This window comes from Andrena cerasifolii, chromosome 13 (genome assembly GCF_050908995.1).
Source record: "Andrena cerasifolii isolate SP2316 chromosome 13, iyAndCera1_principal, whole genome shotgun sequence".
NCBI lineage: Eukaryota > Metazoa > Arthropoda > Insecta > Hymenoptera > Andrenidae > Andrena > Andrena cerasifolii.
Window position 1 is genome coordinate 4,583,852 of NC_135130.1, and position 21,262 is coordinate 4,605,113.

General features: G+C 41.5%; 1 protein-coding gene across 1 annotated transcript in view; it reads left to right on the plus strand.

The window, feature by feature from the left end:
* Window positions 1–8,665: 8,665 nt before the first annotated feature.
* LOC143375655 (uncharacterized) overlaps window positions 8,666–21,262 on the plus strand; it is a 48,971-nt gene continuing 36,374 nt past the window's right edge. The window contains exons 1-2 of the mRNA XM_076825005.1: window positions 8,666–8,877; window positions 8,954–10,399. Coding sequence (XP_076681120.1) covers window positions 10,090–10,399 — 310 coding nt within the window. The 5' untranslated portion in view covers window positions 8,666–8,877; window positions 8,954–10,089. The remainder of the gene's footprint in view (window positions 8,878–8,953; window positions 10,400–21,262) is intronic.

Genomic DNA, 21,262 nt, shown 5'->3' on the forward strand with positions numbered 1-21,262 from the left:
TTTTATATCGATTTTCGATATGTACTGTAGAAGTTGAGTAAATTGTGGTGTAACTGGTGAGGATGTGATTTTTCATGAAGGAGTTATAGTTGTAGTAAATTATGGAGAAGACTTTGGAAAATTATGAATTATAAGAAATACTGAATAATTTGTAAAGTGGATTGTATAATAGAAGAAATAGAAAATTAAATTGCCTAGTTGCCTTTATTAGCGAAGACAAATTACTGTAATATTTTTTTCTCTTTTTGTTCTGAAAAAAGTTTTGCCAGATTAATAACTTTTATCGGAATGTATTTGATAACGATAATGGTGTTAGCAGTAGTTATGTTGAATGTAATAGGAAATGTGGAACCTAAAGAATGAACTGTCGAAATTGGAACAAAAGCATCGAATTTCAATAACTCAAAAACGTACTATGGAATTATAACCAATATTAATGGACTTATTCCAAATCTACCAAAAGGGGCATAAACCTCTAAAAATCAAATTCCCAAAAGGTGTAAAATATAACGAAGAGTAAATGTAACTGCGTAAAAACTGTAACAAACTCAGTCAGATTTTAAAATCTGATAGATCTCGTTTAAAGATACACCACTTTTAAACTATACTCCATCGATTTTTCTCGCGGGAGGTATTCCACCCCTAGGAATTAGTTTCCATCCAAATTGAAAAGTTGCATTTCTAAATAGTTCTTAATGTAGTATTCTTGCGTTTATATTTTCTTGGCATATTGGTCAGATGAACCAGCGTGAAGTTATCCACATAACACAGTATGCAATAACTTTTAGGTTAGAAATCACTAAAAATGCTTGAAACTCGTATACTCTTCAGTAAGCAAGACCTTTTTACATCCAAGTTAAATTAAAAGGCTGAAACACTTACATTTTATGTAACTGCAACGCAACTAGATAAACTTCTGGCAAGAGGTACAACATACCAAAGTGAAGTGTGGTAATGGTCGTGAAATCTAACGGGTATATCAAAAGTTATGTAGATGGTCCACCTCACATAAGATCCATCAGGCCCCTCCTGATTTACCCTACATACCGCGCACTATTTGTGCGCAAAATTTGAACCAAATCGATGACCCGAACCTGGCGCGCTCCCCTTGTTAGGCGGCGAAGATCGTGGATCATCGTCGTCATCGTATTCACGCGAGAGTGGATCGTGCAGCGGGCAAAGGCGCGGTCGGCACTTCAGCGTGACGCTAATGAGCGGAGCGGGCCTGTCCCGCTGTAATTGGTTAGTTAGCACATTTATTTCATATGAAACGCCCGATGAAAAATGCGAAGCGCGTGCGTCCTAATTGGCGGCCGTGCCATTCCCGGCGTGAATCGTGAACCGATCGATCGACGCGATACCGGATCGTTGACACCGGTGACCGAATAACGTTGCCCTTAAGGCTCGAACCCTGGTCGGTACCTGCGTTAGTGAATCGAGCGGAGAATGTGGAATGAAAGGGTTACACCTGGACACTTCGGAAAAGAAAATTAGTATTCTGCATGATTTTCAATTCGTTTCAAGTTTGCGTAATTAAGAAACTTATGGGATTTTAAGTGTATGAACTTATGAACATAACCGAGGTGGTTGCCTACCAATACCTACTGATATTTTCAGGGGTTTTTGCACAGTGATACAAGATATTGGGGCTAGTAGTAGGTATATGGTTTTGGAAACAGCCTATGGTGAGATTGGTACACACAGTGTTATCCACTTATCTCAGATCGCTGACGGGAGAACAGATGAATGGACCAAGTAGTCAGTCCCTGTCCTAAAGAAGAAATTGGATTTTGGATGCACCAACGGCTTGCTCAGGCTTTTTGCGTCGTTTCCCCATGAGCCTGAGGACAAATGTCGAGGCGATTGGCTGAAAAAGGTCTCGCAAGGCATCTGCTCCCGCGTCCACAGTCTGAGTTAAGTGGATAACCCTGTAGATGGCGCCCCGTTAGTTTGGGTAATTGTAGAGTTCGGAACAGACTAACATCGGAGAATCGGCGTTGGGGGAATTGGTAACGCGGCTGGCAGGACGCAGAGGATCCATGGACCTAAGAATTAAATGGACGGAGCACAAAGTCTCAACATGGACAAGGGGGTCGAGCCAGTCGATCGGGAGAAGAGAAGCGTGGTGGGCGGCTTGTGATTGGCGGAGTAGTACGCATGCGTTGCGCGTTATTTGAAACGGAATGCTTATATAGGGTGTATTAAAATACGCTTATTTGTATAAAACTATACATATATTACTTATATATATGTACTTACATATGAGCCCCTCAATTGACGAGTGACATAAGTTTTACCAAGTCTCAAGACACCAAAATATAATGTTGCAATTACGTATTAACGTTTCAAACTCAACGACAAACTTAACCATACAAAAATATAAAAGAGGCAATGATATGTCACTTTCATTAACCAACCACCGATCGTCCACCACCGCATGCGCAGTGCCCTGCACCCCCTTCACTTATACGAGCTTAGGCCCCGCAGCTTTGTGCTCCGTCTATTTAATTCTTAGGTCCATGAGAGGATCCGCAGATCTGGTTCGAGTCCCATCACCCGAGGCTCTGTAATTTTCGCCTGCAGAATGTAGATCAGCAGTTGAAAAGATGTTTAATGTTGAAGATCTGCCTGCCTTCACCTCTGTTGCTTGCTCAGCATCACCACCTCACGTAAAATTATAGCACACTCTCAGTCTCATAATGAGAAATCCCCAGAAACCCTTGTGACCCAATAAAACCGCAGAAAATTCTAAAAAGCAAACCTCGCTGGCCTGACACTTCTCCCAAGTGCACCTGCACTCGGTCGACATACAGAGTGCGGTGCCCAAGGGACAAACGCGTGAAATAATTGTTGAGCTGTATTACGATTCCTCGTCCCTGACCTTGGGGCCCCGTAAAAGTACTTAATCGCGCATTCTGCATCTTCATGCCACTTTCCATCGCCCTGGCTCCTCTCCTTCTCCCTTTCTCCTTCCGCGGCGCTGGAGTTCGGGCAGCTTTGTCTTCGGACTGAAACACCGAAGCCGCCACGCCCTTGGCTCGCCGAGTAATAATAATTGTTTGCGCGGCTTACATCTAAAATGGCGGCCATGTCCTTGCAAGGCTACGCTCCCGCCACGGCTCCCTGCTTCTTTCAGACGGCGCAGCAGCCAACACACACCGTGGGAAGATGGCTGGTGCGCGATCCGCGATGGGCCCTCCGGCTCGCCTTGACTGATCCTTTCCACAGATTAGTCCCTATCTCGCGTACTCGCTGGACGCGACCGCGGTAAATATAGAATTAAATGGACCGAGGCATCGCCACCGACGGTATTAATAAACCCCAAGTTTCACGCGCCTCTGCCTGCTCCGCGCCACGAGTTCCCATCCCGCGTCTAGGACCGCCATTGTGGCCCTAGTTCGAACGCGCTTGGCGCGAAACCTAAGGCCGGGTGCGCACTGCTGCGACGCAGCGTGCAACACAGGGGATTCGGGTGCGAGTTAATTCGTAGAGTATGGTTAGCTTGTTTCAGAAGGGGCTTCCACTTAAAGCCGGGTCCACATTTGTTACCGCGACCTATTTGACCGGTCGTGGTACAAGTGTAGACGATGTCGGACGATTTCGAGACATTTATCGGAACGGCTGAACCAAGTGACGAGTCACAGTATGCAATAACAGAACATCGTTAGATAGGTAACAGGTCGCGGTAACAGAGCGGGGTGCGGTAACAAATGTGGACCCAGCTTAAGAGATTAAAGTCTTAAGAGATACAGTCCCATTACTGTATTTCTAATGGTTTTGTATCGAAGTATAGAACGCATTGCGCCTTGCAGATGTATAGGTAGTGACTACCGAGGCCCACTCATGTGGTAGGTATGTAAAATAATATCTTTAACGGTAAAAGCCGTCAAAAAAAGGGCGATTCAGTACGCGCAGTACTTATTCTTCTTTAACTCATCACAACGCAAATAAAAATAGTTTGGTAATCTTTGAGGTGGAATTACACTCAGTTAATTCTTTAGCAACGGGCAACGTCGCATTTTTTTCCGCGTGCTACATGTCACCCGCGGGTTGCCTCAGTGGAATCGCACCTTTACGTTCATATAAAAGTTTTCTGTAGGCTATCTCCTACGAAGGCGTCTACAGACTTTTTTCCAGGGGGGAGTGGCAACTTTGAGGAAGAGTCAAGTTGACAGGCGACGATTGGTTGCTTGTTCCTATATTTATTTATAAAAAATAATATTTATTAATTACTCTGTACTTCTTGCGGACAAAGCAAACGCAAATGATAACAATAATTACTAATGTCGTCCCGCTTTATACGGTAACACAGAAAGCATATCTGAAGACAAAGAGGTAAGGCAAGATATGCCCAGTAGCAGAATAAACGACGGTTCCGCCCAAACAGCTATTATAAAGCCTGGCCCTGAATAATAGAGTAGCATTTCATCGGTTATTTTATTGGGGGCTTTCCCTCACCGCGCACATTTTTACGCTCGAATAATATACAACATTCGAAAGCACTTGGGGCAACGGGGATTACAATTCTGCGGCCTGCGTCACGGTCTCCCCGTTGAAGAACCTTGCGCTGCGCGGACCATCGCAAGATACAACCGCCACGATACGGTCTCAATAGTCCCGATTTCTTGGCTACGCCCAAGGAACCTTGTCCAACAAGCCATAAAGAAGTGTAACGGCCAAATAAATGCTACTATAATGCATCGCTGGTATACGGGATTGCAACGACTTTGTACTCGTAAATGTTTATCAAGATGAGCTGGCCTGGTTTTCACTGGCCTATTAACAGCGCCGTTTCAGTGCCTCGAATATCGCGAATTGCGTGCTGAGGAACGCTTTTTGCTGCAGAAACGGAACGTATTTTTTTGCCAGACTATGAGAAATTCGCTCGATAAACTGGGGACTGTAATTAATTTTGCAGATTAACGTGGATTCGTCGTGGCGCGTCTGATATCTTCGCTGAAATCTTGTTACGAATGTCATCCTCTTGAGACATTATAAAGCGGCAAAAGATTTTTACTTATTCTGTCATTTATTAAAATAATTACTCGGTAGTGAAATTTTAAAAAATTGTCTGACAACAAGATGGAAGGAATGGAGTTTTTAAAAGGGACATAGTATTTTGTAGTAAATGATTTTTGAAAGATTGGACTCTATGTGTTAAGTCGCGTTCCCACGTGCGTCATGCGCTGCGCAGAACACACTTGAAGTACTCGAGAGGGAGTATATTTTAACGACAGCCTGAATCGACGAGCTGTCTTTTTGTTTTGTGTAAGGCAAGTTACCATTTATGTATCAGATAACAGTCATTAAATTTGGTAAATGAATCTGTATATTTGGATCGGTGAAGATTCATCACAGCCAAATTATTATCGAATGAAACTTAGACTAACAAATGTAGTTCTTACGAACGAGTGAATCTCAACAGATCTTGCGCATGATCAATGAATTGTGCACGATCGTGTGCGGGTACACGAAATTACGGGTACCTGAGCCTCAGGTCTCTAATACATATACTCGGGTAACCGTTATTTCGGGATTCGATTTGCGATTCGGTATCCGATGCTAGATTCGGAACATAATTTTTCCCTCTAGTCTTGTACTTAAGCTTTTAACCCTTAACCGGCGACGTCCTATTTTGTGACATAAACGGTGACGTGGAGTCCCGCAGAATTTTTAATAATTTGATACTGACAAGCCTAAATTTATTTTTAATTTTTATTAGTGACTTTATTATATATTTCAAAAGATGTTTTTCCATGTTTTGTTCGAAACCACTGAAAGTTGTCTTCGTGACACGACATATTGTAAAACGATTTCGAAGGAAAATATAGGAAAAATAATTTTGCAGGAGTCCTTCAGACTCCACGTCACCGGTTAAGAGTTAGGCTGTGTTTTTGCAGTGCGATCAGATGTAAAAAATTTTAAGCAAGGAAATCGGGTCCCGAATCAAAAATCAGGCCCCGAAGTAACGGGTACCTGAATATATTTATGTGTCGACAAACTTTCCGGATCCCGACCCGAACCTGAAACGAATTCTTGACCCGATCCGACCCGAGCCCAAAATATCGGGTTCCCGCACACCCCTAATAAATACCTATTTTCCCATAATTTTTACAACGGACATCCACAAATTTTAAATACTTTCCGTTGTCCAAATTCCATGCCAGTTCATTTGAATTTCATTTTGGTAATAATTAACCTCTCTATCATTTGGTACTACAACATTGCAATTAAAAAGTGCCATTAAGGGATGATAGACTTGAAATGTCCAAAAAGTAAATAATACATTATCATTGATCATACTGAGTTCACTCTTGGAACTCACCATATTTTCTATGCACATAGTAACAACCCTGTACTCTAACCCCAATATCTTGACCCCCTATTACGAAACTTAATCTGACACCACCCAAGTTTAACTGTATGACTTCAAATACTTACGTGAATTTGATTGACAAAATAGTGAAAATAGATTTTGCAATGGTGATATCACATCATCCAGCAACAATAAAGATCTCCAACCGAATCCTTCGGTACCTCGTTACGAAACGTAAGCTGGCATCGCTCACCTTAAATTGAATAGCTTCCGACACAGTAGTTCAATCGAGAAACCCACGAATTCTCATGAATGAACATGTCACCAAGTCCCTCAAGCGTCACTATTACACAACTATTCTTATCTCCCGCTACTATTTCCTCTCTCTCCGTCAACCCAACGAGCTGTCCCGCGCGTAACACCGTAGCGATACATGGTTTCTCGGTGTGGCAACCAGAAACGGTTGTACCGTACCGTCGTTGTTACGCATCACGCCACACGCAATCGGCGAACAAAAGAGTGCGATTCCCGTGAAAACGTGAAAAAAAAATGGCATCGCGAAAGAATCGTGCGAACTGGTATCACTCCACGCGACTATGATGCAACCAGCACGCGCGTTGTTCTCGCAAGGATTTGTCCGACAATGAAACTCAAGGTCGTTCCACTTTCCAAGCTTCCCAGGAACCATATCGCCGTCCCCTTCCACCGTGATATTTTTTTCATTATCTCACGGGTGCATCGCTGCCCGGGGAGAGGTGAATAAAATGATATAATTAAATATACGTTTTGCGAAGAGGGCCGTGTACCATTTCCCTTTAACGTTGGAGATAACTGTATAAGGAGAGGTATTACGGGTACGGGTTTACAACGGGCGTAAAGTTTTACTCGGGACCGTATTTTATCAGGCCCAAGATGCTGCCACATTGCGCATTTGTTGGCGAGATTGCTTTCTACGGCGTTACAGTTATATCGTTAAAAATGCGGGATGTCGAGTTAGCGTGGTCGGTTTACGAGGGAATTGCGAATAATTGTATGCGAGCGTGTTTCCCGAATTTCATTTTAACGCGGCGTTGAGAAAGAATTGATTATTACGAGATAGCGGACAGAAGTTATTTCATACTTTTGATAGGAGAATTTAATCATTTTTTCAATAATGAGGAGGTTGGGTCATTGTATGACTCTCGTTTCGAAAATCATTTCAGACGGTGGTTTTAATTTTTATTTGAAATATCTTCGCTATTTCCTTATCTACATTGAGAAACTCAGTTTGGTGTATATTGCATGATTAATTTGTAACATCGATACCGTATTGTAATATCTGTTCATCATATTTCATCTCTCTCTGTTGTTGTTTTTTATATTTGTTAGTTTAATTATATTTTTAATTTTACTTTATTTGTCCGTTCTCTATTCATGTTATTTCATGATATTATAATGTGCCAAGGGGTTGTTATCCCGCAAGAAATAAATAAATAAATGACTACAATAATGAGACAACAATCATACATGATAAATTACTATTCGCAGATTTATTAAAAAAATTTCATCGCTATCTCGAAGGTTTTTATCACACCTCGTTGAACACAAAGAATTTAAAAAAAAAGCTTGCAGATACGATTTTAATAAATTTATAAAATTTTATTCTACAGTTACTGCAAAAACATTTCAAATTCTGTCATGTTCGAATAAATCATGCTTGCTCTACTTTCCCGTTTTAAAATTCCCCAAATTTTTAGCGCTCAGAAAAATGGTGATCAATCTAACCAAACATCAGTACCGGGATCCCCATTTCGCTTCGGTCCCAGATATCTCAACAGGCCCCAACAACGCCACAAGCAAAATCATCCATCATGCAGATCGTTCTATCACCCAGCTCAGGATCAAGACACCAACTCGTTTCCCCTGTGCCGGACAACGCCGATCCACTCGAGCCAGCTCGTGCACGCGTGAAATCCGCCTCGATTCCAGCCCGCTAATTCGCCACTGGCGAACATTATCGGCGCCGTTGTACGCTGTCAAACTATTGATACTTGTAACAGGAGACGCGTACACGCAGCAACGTCACTTACCACACCCGATTACGTTTCTAGAGGAACTATTAAGGGCGGTTCGCTTCTGTCGAAGCTCCTCGAACACAATAGGGCCCCTATTGAATAAGCCCACGTCCCGTGGGCCGCGCATAGGCGCGTACTCTGTTAGCCTGGCGCGGACTACGGGCCCGGCTCGCCAGCGCCGCTGGTAGTACGGCCACTGACAGGGGGCTGCGTGTAGTGGAGGCGACGCGACACAACCAGCTGCCGGCGTGTTAGTGTCAGTGGGCCTCTTACGCTGGGCCCAGTCACGCCGGGGCGTCAGTGACTTCGCGTCCGCCGGTTCGATCGGTTCCTCTTCAGGGCCCACGGTCCCTCTCGCGAACTGTGCCCCGTACACCGCCGAAAACCATCGCAAAATCGCATGCACACCCTAATCGACGTTTCTCTCGGGGAATTAAAGATTCTCGCGCGGCAAAGCAGCTTCCTAGAAGAAGAAGAGCATCTACACCGATCATTGCAGATCGCCTGGTACGATTCTGCACGTGCTCAGCTGCGATCAGCATAAAAGGATCCCCTCGAAACCTTGAATTTTGCACGCTTTCAGATACTGGCTCCAGCTTGGTTGTCTGTAACGCGTCAGGCCAACGTATCTCACACCTTCGCTTCCCCGCACTTTCGACGATAGCCTGTCGAGGGCTGCTAGGATGCAGTCCAGGTACAGTTCTCGAGTCCAAAGGCAGGGCTCCGATACGAGGCGATAAAACCGAGATACATCCCCCGGGCCACGCGAGGAGCTGCATTAAATCATAAACGCCACGGGACTCGAGCCGCGGGAGATACGGCTGCTCCCATGTAGAGGGAAGGATGAGACGGTAGTTGGCACGACGGCGGATCGATCGGCCGATTTATCGACGTCCCGTCTCCCATAAATGGACCAGTGTTCCGCGGAGCTTTTCCTCGACAGACGACTACGGGACCTGGCCCCAGCGATCAATAGGATTCCATGGGAATCGTGAAACTGACCATCGGCTGAGTGAATCGTCAGCTGTTTCGGGGAGAATGACGCAACGTTGTTCCCTGACCATAGCCGTGGTGCAAGAAGAGGAAGTGATCGGTCGGCGCGGCCAGTGCTATGTCGAAGGTGGACTGTTCGCGAAGGACACGAAGGCATTCAAGAAGAGAGCCTCCACGGTGCTAACTGGAAGGATTCGCGACGCGGACGTTTGAAGTCCGAGGCGTGATCGTTGATCCCCACTGCGTGCTGTTGCTTGCGGTAACAGTTAGTGTACAGTGAACGAATTCTCGGTCGCGCTCGGTGGCTGCGATATCCTTTTCAGCTTGATCGAGATCGATTCTGAAACCTGGTCCCGCGTCGTTGGCGATCCCCGCCCTCCCTGGGTCGCGATCGCTGGTGTCCCGTAACGTTCCGTGGAAAGTGACAGCGACGGCCAGTGATATAACCGAGGAAAGTGCCTAAACGACTAATTGCTGGCCGGTTCCCGTCCACTTGCCGCGCCCAGATGTCACGGCGATAAACATGCGGCGGAAAGTGAATACTAGGACCGTTCTTCTCTGGCAAGTTCCGCGGAAACGTGCCGAATTCAACGCGCCATCGCAAACCGCTGGCGAGATCGGGTTCCTCTAGCGATGCGCGATAGTGTCGTCCAGTGGCCGCAGAAGAAACGAAGGACCTCGTCTTCGATCAATTCCAAGGGCGCGTGAAGTGCAGTGAGCGGGACAATGTCGTCGCACGGGGAATTCTCGACGATGTCCAGCGAGGAGCCCTCGCTGCCGAAATCTCTGCCAAGCTCTAGGGAGGCGACGGCCGAGGGCAGTTCCGGCTCCGCCGGCGGTTACATGCCCCTGCGGGAGTTCCTGGATCGGTTCTCGCTGCCGAGGGTCGTCAGGCTCGAGGGCGCGGGCGGCAGACCGGTGTTGCTGTACAAGCAGCAACAAAGATCCCTTCGCGTCACTGCAACCTTGCTGATACATCGTTACCGGCATGATGTTAAAGTGGGGCCGGAAATAGTCATCCCAGAGGGCTATCCGGGTAAGTGTTGCGCGTAAATTATTTATTAGACTTTGAATTCTGGTCTTGATGATCTTTATTCCTGAATGTAAATGGGTGCTAAGAAGGAGTGGGTCTATTTGCTGAATCTTTGAATACTTATTCTGAGGAATACTCGACCAGTCCAAGTAGTCGAATGTGTTTTGAGTAAAATTTAAATATTATAGTATTGGATTGTACATTGAATAAAATTCGAATATTGAAGTATTAGAATTTTATAGTCGAATTTGGACTGCAGCCGAATTTTTGAATATAATGCGAGTCTTCAAAATTAATCCAGCCCGCTGCTCAGTTTTTAAAAAATTTTAAAAATATGTCAGCACCCATTTTACATCACCAATTACTATATAATATACATGGTTCAAGGATTAGATTTTGTCGCGTAAAAATTGAAACGCAAATTTTATTTATAGAATTCGTTTTTGATAATTCGTGTAGCACACATGTGATCAAAATCAAGATCACTGCCAATTTATGAATACATAGGTACCCACCTACTCCATAACGTTTCAGTTCCATGAACTTTCAGTTTTTAGCTAATTTTGTTCTAGTGTTTGATACGGATGGAATGTGATAAATTACTGTAAATCCATGTGACTAACTATGAATAGGTACATTCAAATTTGGGACCACGCTAATTTTATAAATTTTCCACTAGATTGTAGTTCGGTTAACTCTACAGTCTTCACCCATGATCTGCTGTTTAATAGATTCGATACTTAATTAGAATTCTATATCATCATCTGAAATGGAGTCGTTTTTTAATGAAACTATTCAACTTTGAGCCCACCCGCAGCTTATGAGCCCTCCCCAACGCTGTAGTTTGATGATCTTCGTGTTTTTAGCCAACATTAACTGTTTGAAGGAGATCAGATCCGATAACAGAACACAGTTCCACCTCATCAGTGCCCATATTTCACCGCTGTAAAGTTTTACAAATCAACGTCGACACGTTTAATGATTCATAAAATCCTCTCTATGTAAAAGAGGCATATAGTTCTTTCACCTTCTATAAAAATTGGTAAAAAAATGCCAACCGTCTGACACTCGTCTTGCCAGGCGACACGCTGATGCCTCGAGTGCTCCTATCGAAATGAAATGCAGCGATATTCCAACCCTTACCCCAGTGGTTCCCAACCTGTGGGTTGCGAAGTGTTTTCTAGCAGGTCGCCACGGATTTTTGGGATTTTTTTTTAATATTATTAAGTTAGAATTATATTCTGCAATACCTATTTTTAATGTGTTTTAAATTTACCTTACCTTATTTGAAAATAAATCGCTACTCAAAAAAGGTTGGGAAACACTGGCTTACCCTCTAACTCGATAATAGTAAATTGTCAAAGCACTTTTGTAGCGTGAGTTTTTTATTGTCCAACCACACATATCTCTTTAGTAATCTGAGCGGTGTTAAAACGACCAGAATTTTTTGCACTTACCCGATACGTGCTTGAAGTTATGTAGAATCACGCATGCTCGATACCTTGCGCAGATATTCACGGAGAATTGTTCGAATGCGCAAGAGTTACTCAAGTTGTGTGCTCGATGTTTATGTATGAAGATAGTAGATAGAGGAAAGTGCAGTGACAAGGCAGGCAGGGGACTTGTCCGTCTAGGATACAAAAAAAAATCCTAAATGCGCCCGCTATCATAAATGGAGGCAGGGTGTGCGACGCCATATTATGGGCAAGAGTGAGAACAAAGATTGCCGTCGAGAACTTAGACGAGAATGGTTTGAAGAAAGTAATTCGAGCAGACAAAATTTCCGATTTTCGGAATTCCAGTAAATAATAGATCGAAATTGATCGTCGATATTGGTAAGGGTAGGTTATTGGCTCGTTGCGTGTGACATTGTTAAAAAGATGGATAATTTCAGAAATTTTCATAATATTACAATATATTCTCTGAAATAATGGTGTCACTGTAATTTATCACCATAAATAATTGTTATAATTTTAATATTATGAGAGACAGTAAGTCAGAAAAAATATATATGTGTAGGGGGGAAGCATCAACTATTTTTAACACACTTTTTTACTATGCAGTGTCATACTTTTTTTAATTTCAAGATTACATTGGACTTTTAAATAAAACATGTTTTATTCATATGATATGAGGCAGTGAGAGCAAAAACGGACTAGCCCACATTGAAAAAAAAATTAGTAGAGTCTATTGGAATACATTGTTACTACTAACACAATTTCGAAAAAAAATGTGGGTTAGTCCGTTGTTGCTCTCACTGCCTCATCTTACAGCTGGCACAAAACAGAATTACATACACACAAATAATACGTGATATGTAAGATTTCAAGTTGTACAGAGTGGGCTGAAATTCGTGGTACAACTAAGAAGAAGTTGATTCTGATAATGCAAAAATAGTTGCTAACATAAAACAATATGTCGATAACACTGTGTGTCCACTTTTAGCAATTTCGAGTAAAATAGTTTTAAGAAAGCAAAGGGTACTTTATAACTAAAGAAGTACACAATTTCACAAAAAAAAAATGGACACACAATATTCCTGCAGTAAGCCATCGATGAATGAAATTCTTCACAATACCAAAATTGAATTTTTTCAAATTTCTATTAACATCACACAAAACTCCAGTACACACAACGTGCATCAGTTCACGTTACATTACGCCCACTATAAAATGTTTGGTAACAGACGCTACAGGTCTCTCCAGCACCCCGCGCACCGCTGGCAAATCATCCTCCAACCATCCAGTTCCAGCGACTTCCTATTTATCACCAAGCGCGGTGAGTCGAAGCGACAGGAGCAACATCTTCCTCCGAATTTTTCCCTCGGCATGTTCTATCGGGAGGCGCTGGAACCTGTTCCGCCGACCAAACAGTCTAAAAAGGGGGGTGAGACAGGGTTACTTATAATTGACAGTGAACCATAATCGCCAGCAACGAGCGGTTAGCTTTTAATGGGCCCGGGTATCCGGTAGAGGTTTTCAGAAAAACGTAAATTATGCCTGGCTGAGCAAACGGGAACGGTTGTGATAACCAGCTTAGATCACTGGAACAGGTTATGTGGCGGTGCACTCTCCGCGAAACCGTCCACGGTGTTCCATGGGGAGGGCGCGCTAATGCTCCGAGGGCCAAGAACTCGGCTGCACTATCAGCCACTGTCCCTCTCCTTTTGAATCGTAAACCACTTTGTGGCAATAAGTTGCTAAACTGGCCCCGGCGCAGGGCAGCGGACCTCCTCCGGACGATACGTCCTCGCCAACCCCCCCACCCTATATTAGTTTTCTGACGTTTCCAAACGGAATTTACGACGGCAATAAAGCGGGGTAATGCGGACCTATTAGCTCGAATGCGCGAGAGTGAAGCGTGGAAAGTTTAAGATCCGAGTGTCCCTCTGTAACGACGTCTAGTTCCCTGGGGAAAAAATGGGCGGTGGACGGGGGCATCTGATTTTTCACCACGCTGCGCGGCCGTCGCGGCTCGAGGCGAGCACGGAACGAGGGCTCGGGGCATAACCATGTCTCACCGGACAGGATCTATGTACAGAGTGCTTTGTAATGGGTGGCACCACTGACAGGGTAGGAGTTCTATATGAGAAGATTAGTAGGAAATGTGGAATGAAATTTGTTTGCTTTTCGAGAAAATTGATCGCGGGAAGTTGTTTGGTGTGCGAGTAGTTGATTAAAAATCAACGGGATTTATCAGTAAATATGATGTAACTGCGAATGACATGAAGTCTTATGTAGAAATAAGTCGAAAATGTGGAATAACTTTTTTTTTGGAATGAGGTTTTGGTTTTGGGACAAATAGATTTTGAACTAAGGATCGGTTCTATTTAAATCGATTTTCTCGAAATGGAAACCCCATTTGAAGAAAACTTAATTCGCAATTTCGACTTGTAGTTGAACCAATTCTTAGCAATGGGTACAAATACGAGACGCGTTTTCAAAATCAATTTTCTAGACAAGGATGGCTCGTATGAACAAACTTTATTCCATATTTCCCACTTATATTTTCATGTAGAATCACCATCCTTTCGAGTGTACCACCCAATATGAAACACCCTGTAAATCCTTGGATTCTCTGAAGATCATGCATAAATAAATTTTATTCTAGATTTCCCACTTATATGGTCATGTACAATCACCACCCTTTCGGTTGTACTTTGCACCACTCACTATGAAACACCCTGTACATCCTTGGTTTCTCTGCTGATGAAGCGTTGTAAATTTCGAATCGGATATTAACGAAGAGGAAGTCTCCTATGAATAAATTGTGTTCTAGATTTCATAATTATATAGTCATTTAAGATCACTATCCTTTCGATTGAACCACCCACTATGGAACACTCTGTAAATCCTTGGATGCTCTGAAGATCATGCATTGTAAATTTCAGAATGTAAATAAATATTATTCTAGATTTCCCACTTATATGGTCATGTACAATCACCATCCTTTCGGTTGTACGTTGCACCACTCACTATGAAACACCCTGTACATCCTTGGTTTCTCTGCTGATGAAGTGTTGTAAATTTCGAATCGGATATTCACGAAGAGGAAGTCTCCTATGAATAAATTGTGTTCTAGATTTCATAATTATATTCATTTAAGATCACTATCCTTTCGATTGAACCACCCACTATGGAACACTCTGTAAATCCTTGGATTCTCTGAAGATCATGCATTGTAAATTTCAGAATGTAAATAAATTTTATTCTAGATTTCCCACTTATATGGTCATATACAATCACCACCCTTTCGGTTGTACGTTGCACCACTCACTATGAAACACCCTGTACATCCTTGGTTTCTCTGCTGATGAAGCGTTGTAAATTTTAAATCGGATATTCACGAAGAGGAAGTCTCCTATGAATAAATTGTGTTCTAGATTTCATAATTATATAGTCATTTAAGATCACTATCCTTTCGATTGAACCACCCACTATGGAACACTCTGTAAATCCTTGGATGCTCTGAAGATCATGCATTGTAAATTTCAGAATGTAAATAAATATTATTCTAGATTTCCCACTTATATGGTCATGTACAATCACCATCCTTTCGGTTGTACGTTGCACCACTCACTATGAAACAACCTGTACATCCTTGGTTTCTCTGCTGATCGCGCGTTGTAAATTTCAAATTGTAAATAAATTTTATTCTAGATTTCCCACTTATATGGTCATGTACAATCACCATCCTTTCGGTTGTACGTTGCACCACTCACTATGAAACACCCTGTACATCCTTGGTTTCTCTGCTGATGAAGCGTTGTAAATTTCGAATCGGATATTAACGAAGAGGAAGTCTCCTATGAATAAATTGTGTTCTAGATTTCATAATTATATAGTCATTTAAGATCACTATCCTTTCGATTGAACCACCCACTATGGAACACTCTGTAAATCCTTGGATGCTCTGAAGATCATGCATTGTAAATTTCAGAATGTAAATAAATATTATTCTAGATTTCCCACTTATATGGTCATGTACAATCACCATCCTTTCGGTTGTACGTTGCACCACTCACTATGAAACAACCTGTACATCCTTGGTTTCTCTGCTGATCGCGCGTTGTAAATTTCAAATTGTAAATAAATTTTATTCTAGATTTCCCACTTATATGGTCATGTACAATCACCATCCTTTCGGTTGTACGTTGCACCACTCACTATGAAACACCCTGTACATCCTTGATTTCTCTGCTGATGAAGCGTTGTAAATTTTAAATCGGATATTCACGAAGAGGAAGTCTCCTATGAATAAATTGTGTTCTAGATTTCATAATTATATAGTCATTTAAGATCACTATCCTTTCGATTGAACCACCCACTATGGAACACTCTGTAAATCCTTGGATGCTCTGAAGATCATGCATTGTAAATTTCAGAATGTAAATAAATATTATTCTAGATTTCCCACTTATATGGTCATGTACAATCACCATCCTTTCGGTTGTACGTTGCACCACTCACTATGAAACAACCTGTACATCCTTGGTTTCTCTGCTGATCGCGCGTTGTAAATTTCAAATTGTAAATAAATTTTATTCTAGATTTCCCACTTATATGGTCATGTACAATCACCATCCTTTCGGTTGTACGTTGCACCACTCACTATGAAACACCCTGTACATCCTTGGTTTCTCTGCTGATGAAGCGTTGTAAATTTCGAATCGGATATTAACGAAGAGGAAGTCTCCTATGAATAAATTGTGTTCTAGATTTCATAATTATATAGTCATTTAAGATCACTATCCTTTCGATTGAACCACCCACTATGGAACACTCTGTAAATCCTTGGATGCTCTGAAGATCATGCATTGTAAATTTCAGAATGTAAATAAATATTATTCTAGATTTCCCACTTATATGGTCATGTACAATCACCATCCTTTCGGTTGTACGTTGCACCACTCACTATGAAACAACCTGTACATCCTTGGTTTCTCTGCTGATCGCGCGTTGTAAATTTCAAATTGTAAATAAATTTTATTCTAGATTTCCCACTTATATGGTCATGTACAATCACCATCCTTTCGGTTGTACGTTGCACCACTCACTATGAAACACCCTGTACATCCTTGGTTTCTCTGCTGATGAAGCGTTGTAAATTTCAAATTGTAAATAAATTTTATTCTAGATTTCCCACTTATATGGTCATGTACAATCACCATCCTTTCGGTTGTACGTTGCACCACTCACTATGAAACACCCTGTACATCCTTGGTTTCTCTGCCGATGAAGCGTTGTAAATTTCGAATCGGATATTCACGAAGAGGAAGCCTCCTATGAATAAATTGTATTCTAGATTTCCTAATAATATAGTCATTTAGAATCACTATCCTTTCGATTGAACCACCCACTATGGAGCACCCTGTAAATCCTTGGATTCTCTGATGATCGCGCGTTGCAAAGTTCGAGTGAGCACGCCAGTCGGCATGCCTGCCTCTTACTTATGTAAACGAAAGGAGGTTACGATCGGTTGATGTCGAGAGCAAAAAACCTGTTACGAATTTTGTTTCCACGGGCGTTACGCGGTTATATCGTTGACTCATCGGTAAAAAATCCAATACGTTACGACACTTTTACTATTGGCGTCAGTCAATCGACCCACGTTCCGCGTTTACGCGAACGATTCGTGAATGAATCACTGGTTTCGAGATACGACGGAAGGTAGCTCTGGTGGGGCTGCACTGACCTTTCCATCTCGAATGGAAATTGATCCATGACGCGAACGTGGGTAGTGCATTGAAATCTTTTTTGAGAAATTAATTCGTTGCACGAGACGCTTTTGTTTACAATTTCAGTTCAATTTCAAGCTCAAATAGAATTCCATGGACGAAGGAAATGTTAGTTGCTCTTTGTAAGAACGACTTAAAATCAATTCTATTGCGAAGAAAGACACGAACTTTGTAGTTATAGAGTAGAAATTTGGTGATGGTACTAATGACCATCTTTGAACTTTACCCTTCGAACGACGGTGCCAGCGTCTTTCTGTATCCATATGCACCACCACCGGGTACAATACTAGATAGTAACACAGAAATTCTAAGAAATCGAAAAAATAAATTGCCCTAACAAAAAAGAACGTCGTCTAAAATAGGCACGTGTTTCATTTTTAAGATAAAATTTGTTACAAGGAAACACCACGAATCCTTACTCACCCATTGGAACGCAACTTTGTGGGTTTATAAAGTGACGCAAGACAAGAATCTTGAAAGCGAAGAAACGGTATGTTTCATTCGTACCCAATCGCCCTTTATGGGTGTGAAAATTAACCTCAAAATCAACTAAGCACTCCCACCTTTTCGCGCATAGCTTCAAAAGTACAAGAAGCAGAAAAAAATGTCTCAAACCAAAATTTAATAACACAATAAGCGCTGGAAATTTGGGTTAACAAAATTTTTAAAAATATTTTTTTCAAGTATTTTTTAAAACTATTTTCCAAATTTGGTTACCGCAATTTTATAGCGCTAAGTGCGCCATTAAACTGTTATTTGAAATATTATTTTCAGTCTCTTGTACTTTCGGAGTTTAAGGGTGCCTACACTAACCTGAAAGTCAAATAAGCACTCCCACTTTATCGCGTATAACTCCTAAAGTGCAAGAGACAGAAAAAAATGTTTCCAACAAAAGATTAATGGCACAACAAGTGCTGCACACTTGCGTCAACAAAATTTTGAAAAAAAAAAATTTCGCGAGATATTCTTTTTAAACCTTTTTTTTTCAAAAGTTTGTTAGCGCAAGTTTTCAGCGCTTAGTGCACCATTAAACTTTTTCCGAAAACATTTTTTTCTGCCTCTTGTACTTTAGGAGTTATACGCGAAAAAGTGGAAATGCCTATTTGACTTTGAGGTTAGGTTTCACGCCCTTAATGGCCGATTGGTCATGAATGAAATATACCGTTATTCTTGTCCTGAGTCATACTACAAACCCACAAAGTTGCGTTCCTACGTTACTTAAAAAACAAGTGTTCCCCCATATTGTAACATCGTCCAAGCGTTAAATAAAATCGATTCATTGTGCAAACTTTTACGTGTACACTTTTTAAGCTACGTCCACTCGATTCTCAAGTTATAAACGTAACCATTCCATTCCCCTTCACAAGTCTTCCAATGCACAGCAATCGTAACGATCTGGTCACAAATCAGTCTACAGACTGAACGTTGTCCTTTCCAAACAGGCCAGATTCCTGCGTTCGGTGAAATTGATTTCTCCGTATTTCGTTGGCGACGAGGCTGCTTTCCTTCGCCAGCAATCGCGAGGTTGTCGCGTTTCCTTATAGCCAGGTGGCTTCATTAGGTGAATCGATCTCGCGTCCGCGTTGGTCGCCGGGCAAGAGGACGCTTTGCGCGATTCCCGGCGGCAAGAAATTCTCAGGTGGTTACGGCGAACAGAGGCCAGCTTCTCAGCTAACTGTTCCACCAGCCACTTTTCCTTCTGCGTCATCGTGGAATTTCAACCGGCACGATCGGTTCCGTTCCGAGCGGACACTTTCGTCACCAGACTAATCCCATTTGTCCGACGCACGTGCATGAAATGCGCGATCGTCGCTGGCGATCTGATTCAGTAGAGCCTTGGTGCTGCCACGGCGGAATGGAAGTGGCGACCCCTTTCGACGCGTTGAAGAAGCATTGCGGGAAGCGTGATGAAGACTTCTATGGAACCGAACACGCTGCAGTGTTTGCTGTCGTGCTCTGATTACAATATTTTAGATAGTGCGCTAATTAAGAAGGCTTAAAGGCGGATCCATATCAGTTCCGTAACGGTTCAGTGCCGTCGGTAAAAAATATCGTTTCCCTGTTTCGGAACGGAACAGCTTGCACTTGCCCGTGTTACTCACAGTGGCGCTGCTGAACCGTCACGGAACTGATATATGTGTGGATCCGCCTTAATCGAAGGAGGAAAGACTACGGAATATCAGTAGAATTTTTTAGAAACATCTTCCTGAAGTCTGTTTTATTTTTGTTGCCAAAATGATTTTTGGGTAAAAAACGGGAGGACCGATTCTTTGCAATTAAAACAGATGCAAAACGAAATCTGTATGTATAATGGTTTTGAAGGTAAAAATTCATTTGTGAAGGAGGTTTTCGGAAAAATCGTCAAAAATTGTAATTTTTTTTATTACTATTTTTTAAACAATTACGCAAGTGGAGTAATGATGACTTAAACTCCCTCTAATTTCATATGAACTGTGACATATTTCTGGGTGATTCTACGTGAAAATATAAACAGAAAGACTATAGCAGAATATATTAGTGTAGATTACTGTAGATGGTGGAATTGTAGATGAGATGAAACCTTGTGGAAATATGCCTCGAAATTGTAGAATAACTTTCTTCGAACAAGACACGAACGTTTATGGGTATTTTAATTACCTTCTCGGCGAATATGATTCTGCTATATTTGCCAAGCGAATGAAAAGCGTTTCCGCTACGTTTTAATTTTCATCTCACTACTCAAGGACATTAATAAAATGCCGAGAGCTGAAGTAGATCCACTTCCGCAAGAAACTAATGGCGGCTATTCACGACTGGGATTAGAAGAATGTTTATTACTTTGTGTATAGTGTCATAAAATGTGGAGCGTAATGAATATGCAACGCGAAATGTAATTTTGCGGTCATAAAATTACATGACTCGTAAACTGTGTAGATTGCTAATCTACATATTATAGAACCCAAGTGTCGTCTATAATCTATGCAAATCGTTCTACAAATTAATATAAGTTTCTGCAAAGTAAAAAAGTGCTAAGTGGTTACAACTGATGAAATTCAAAATCTCAATACTAATATTTGAAATCTTTTTATAAATACATAATTAACACTGTCTCGTTGACAGATTTTATGGAAATAGATACATTAAGATTAAGAACCAGCAGTGTGAAGGGGCCGAAATGGTTCACCTAACGTGACGACCACAATTTCCTGATAACTTATTGGTTGCGTTAAAAAATATTTTAAACAAAAGTTGCATGGTATCAAGGAGGAAATATAATAATGCAATAATATGTTTTTTATTATGTTACCTCCTTATCAAGATATAACGGTCTCCTTAAACTTTTTAAATGGAACGTGCAATATTTCTTCCTGAATTTCGATAAAGTGTCAAATATTGCATATAAAAGTATTTTACATTTCACACACCTCATACTACTGTTTATCAATTTTTTATTACGTAAAAAATCTATTAATTCCGAATAATTGCTACACACACTTAAAAATTCGTATAATTTCATTTTTGCTCTTTGTATTTACATATATATATATAGCAAAAATGAAATTATACGAATTTTTAAGTGTGTGTAGCAATTATAATATAATATATATATATATATATATATATATATATATATATATAATTTAATAGTA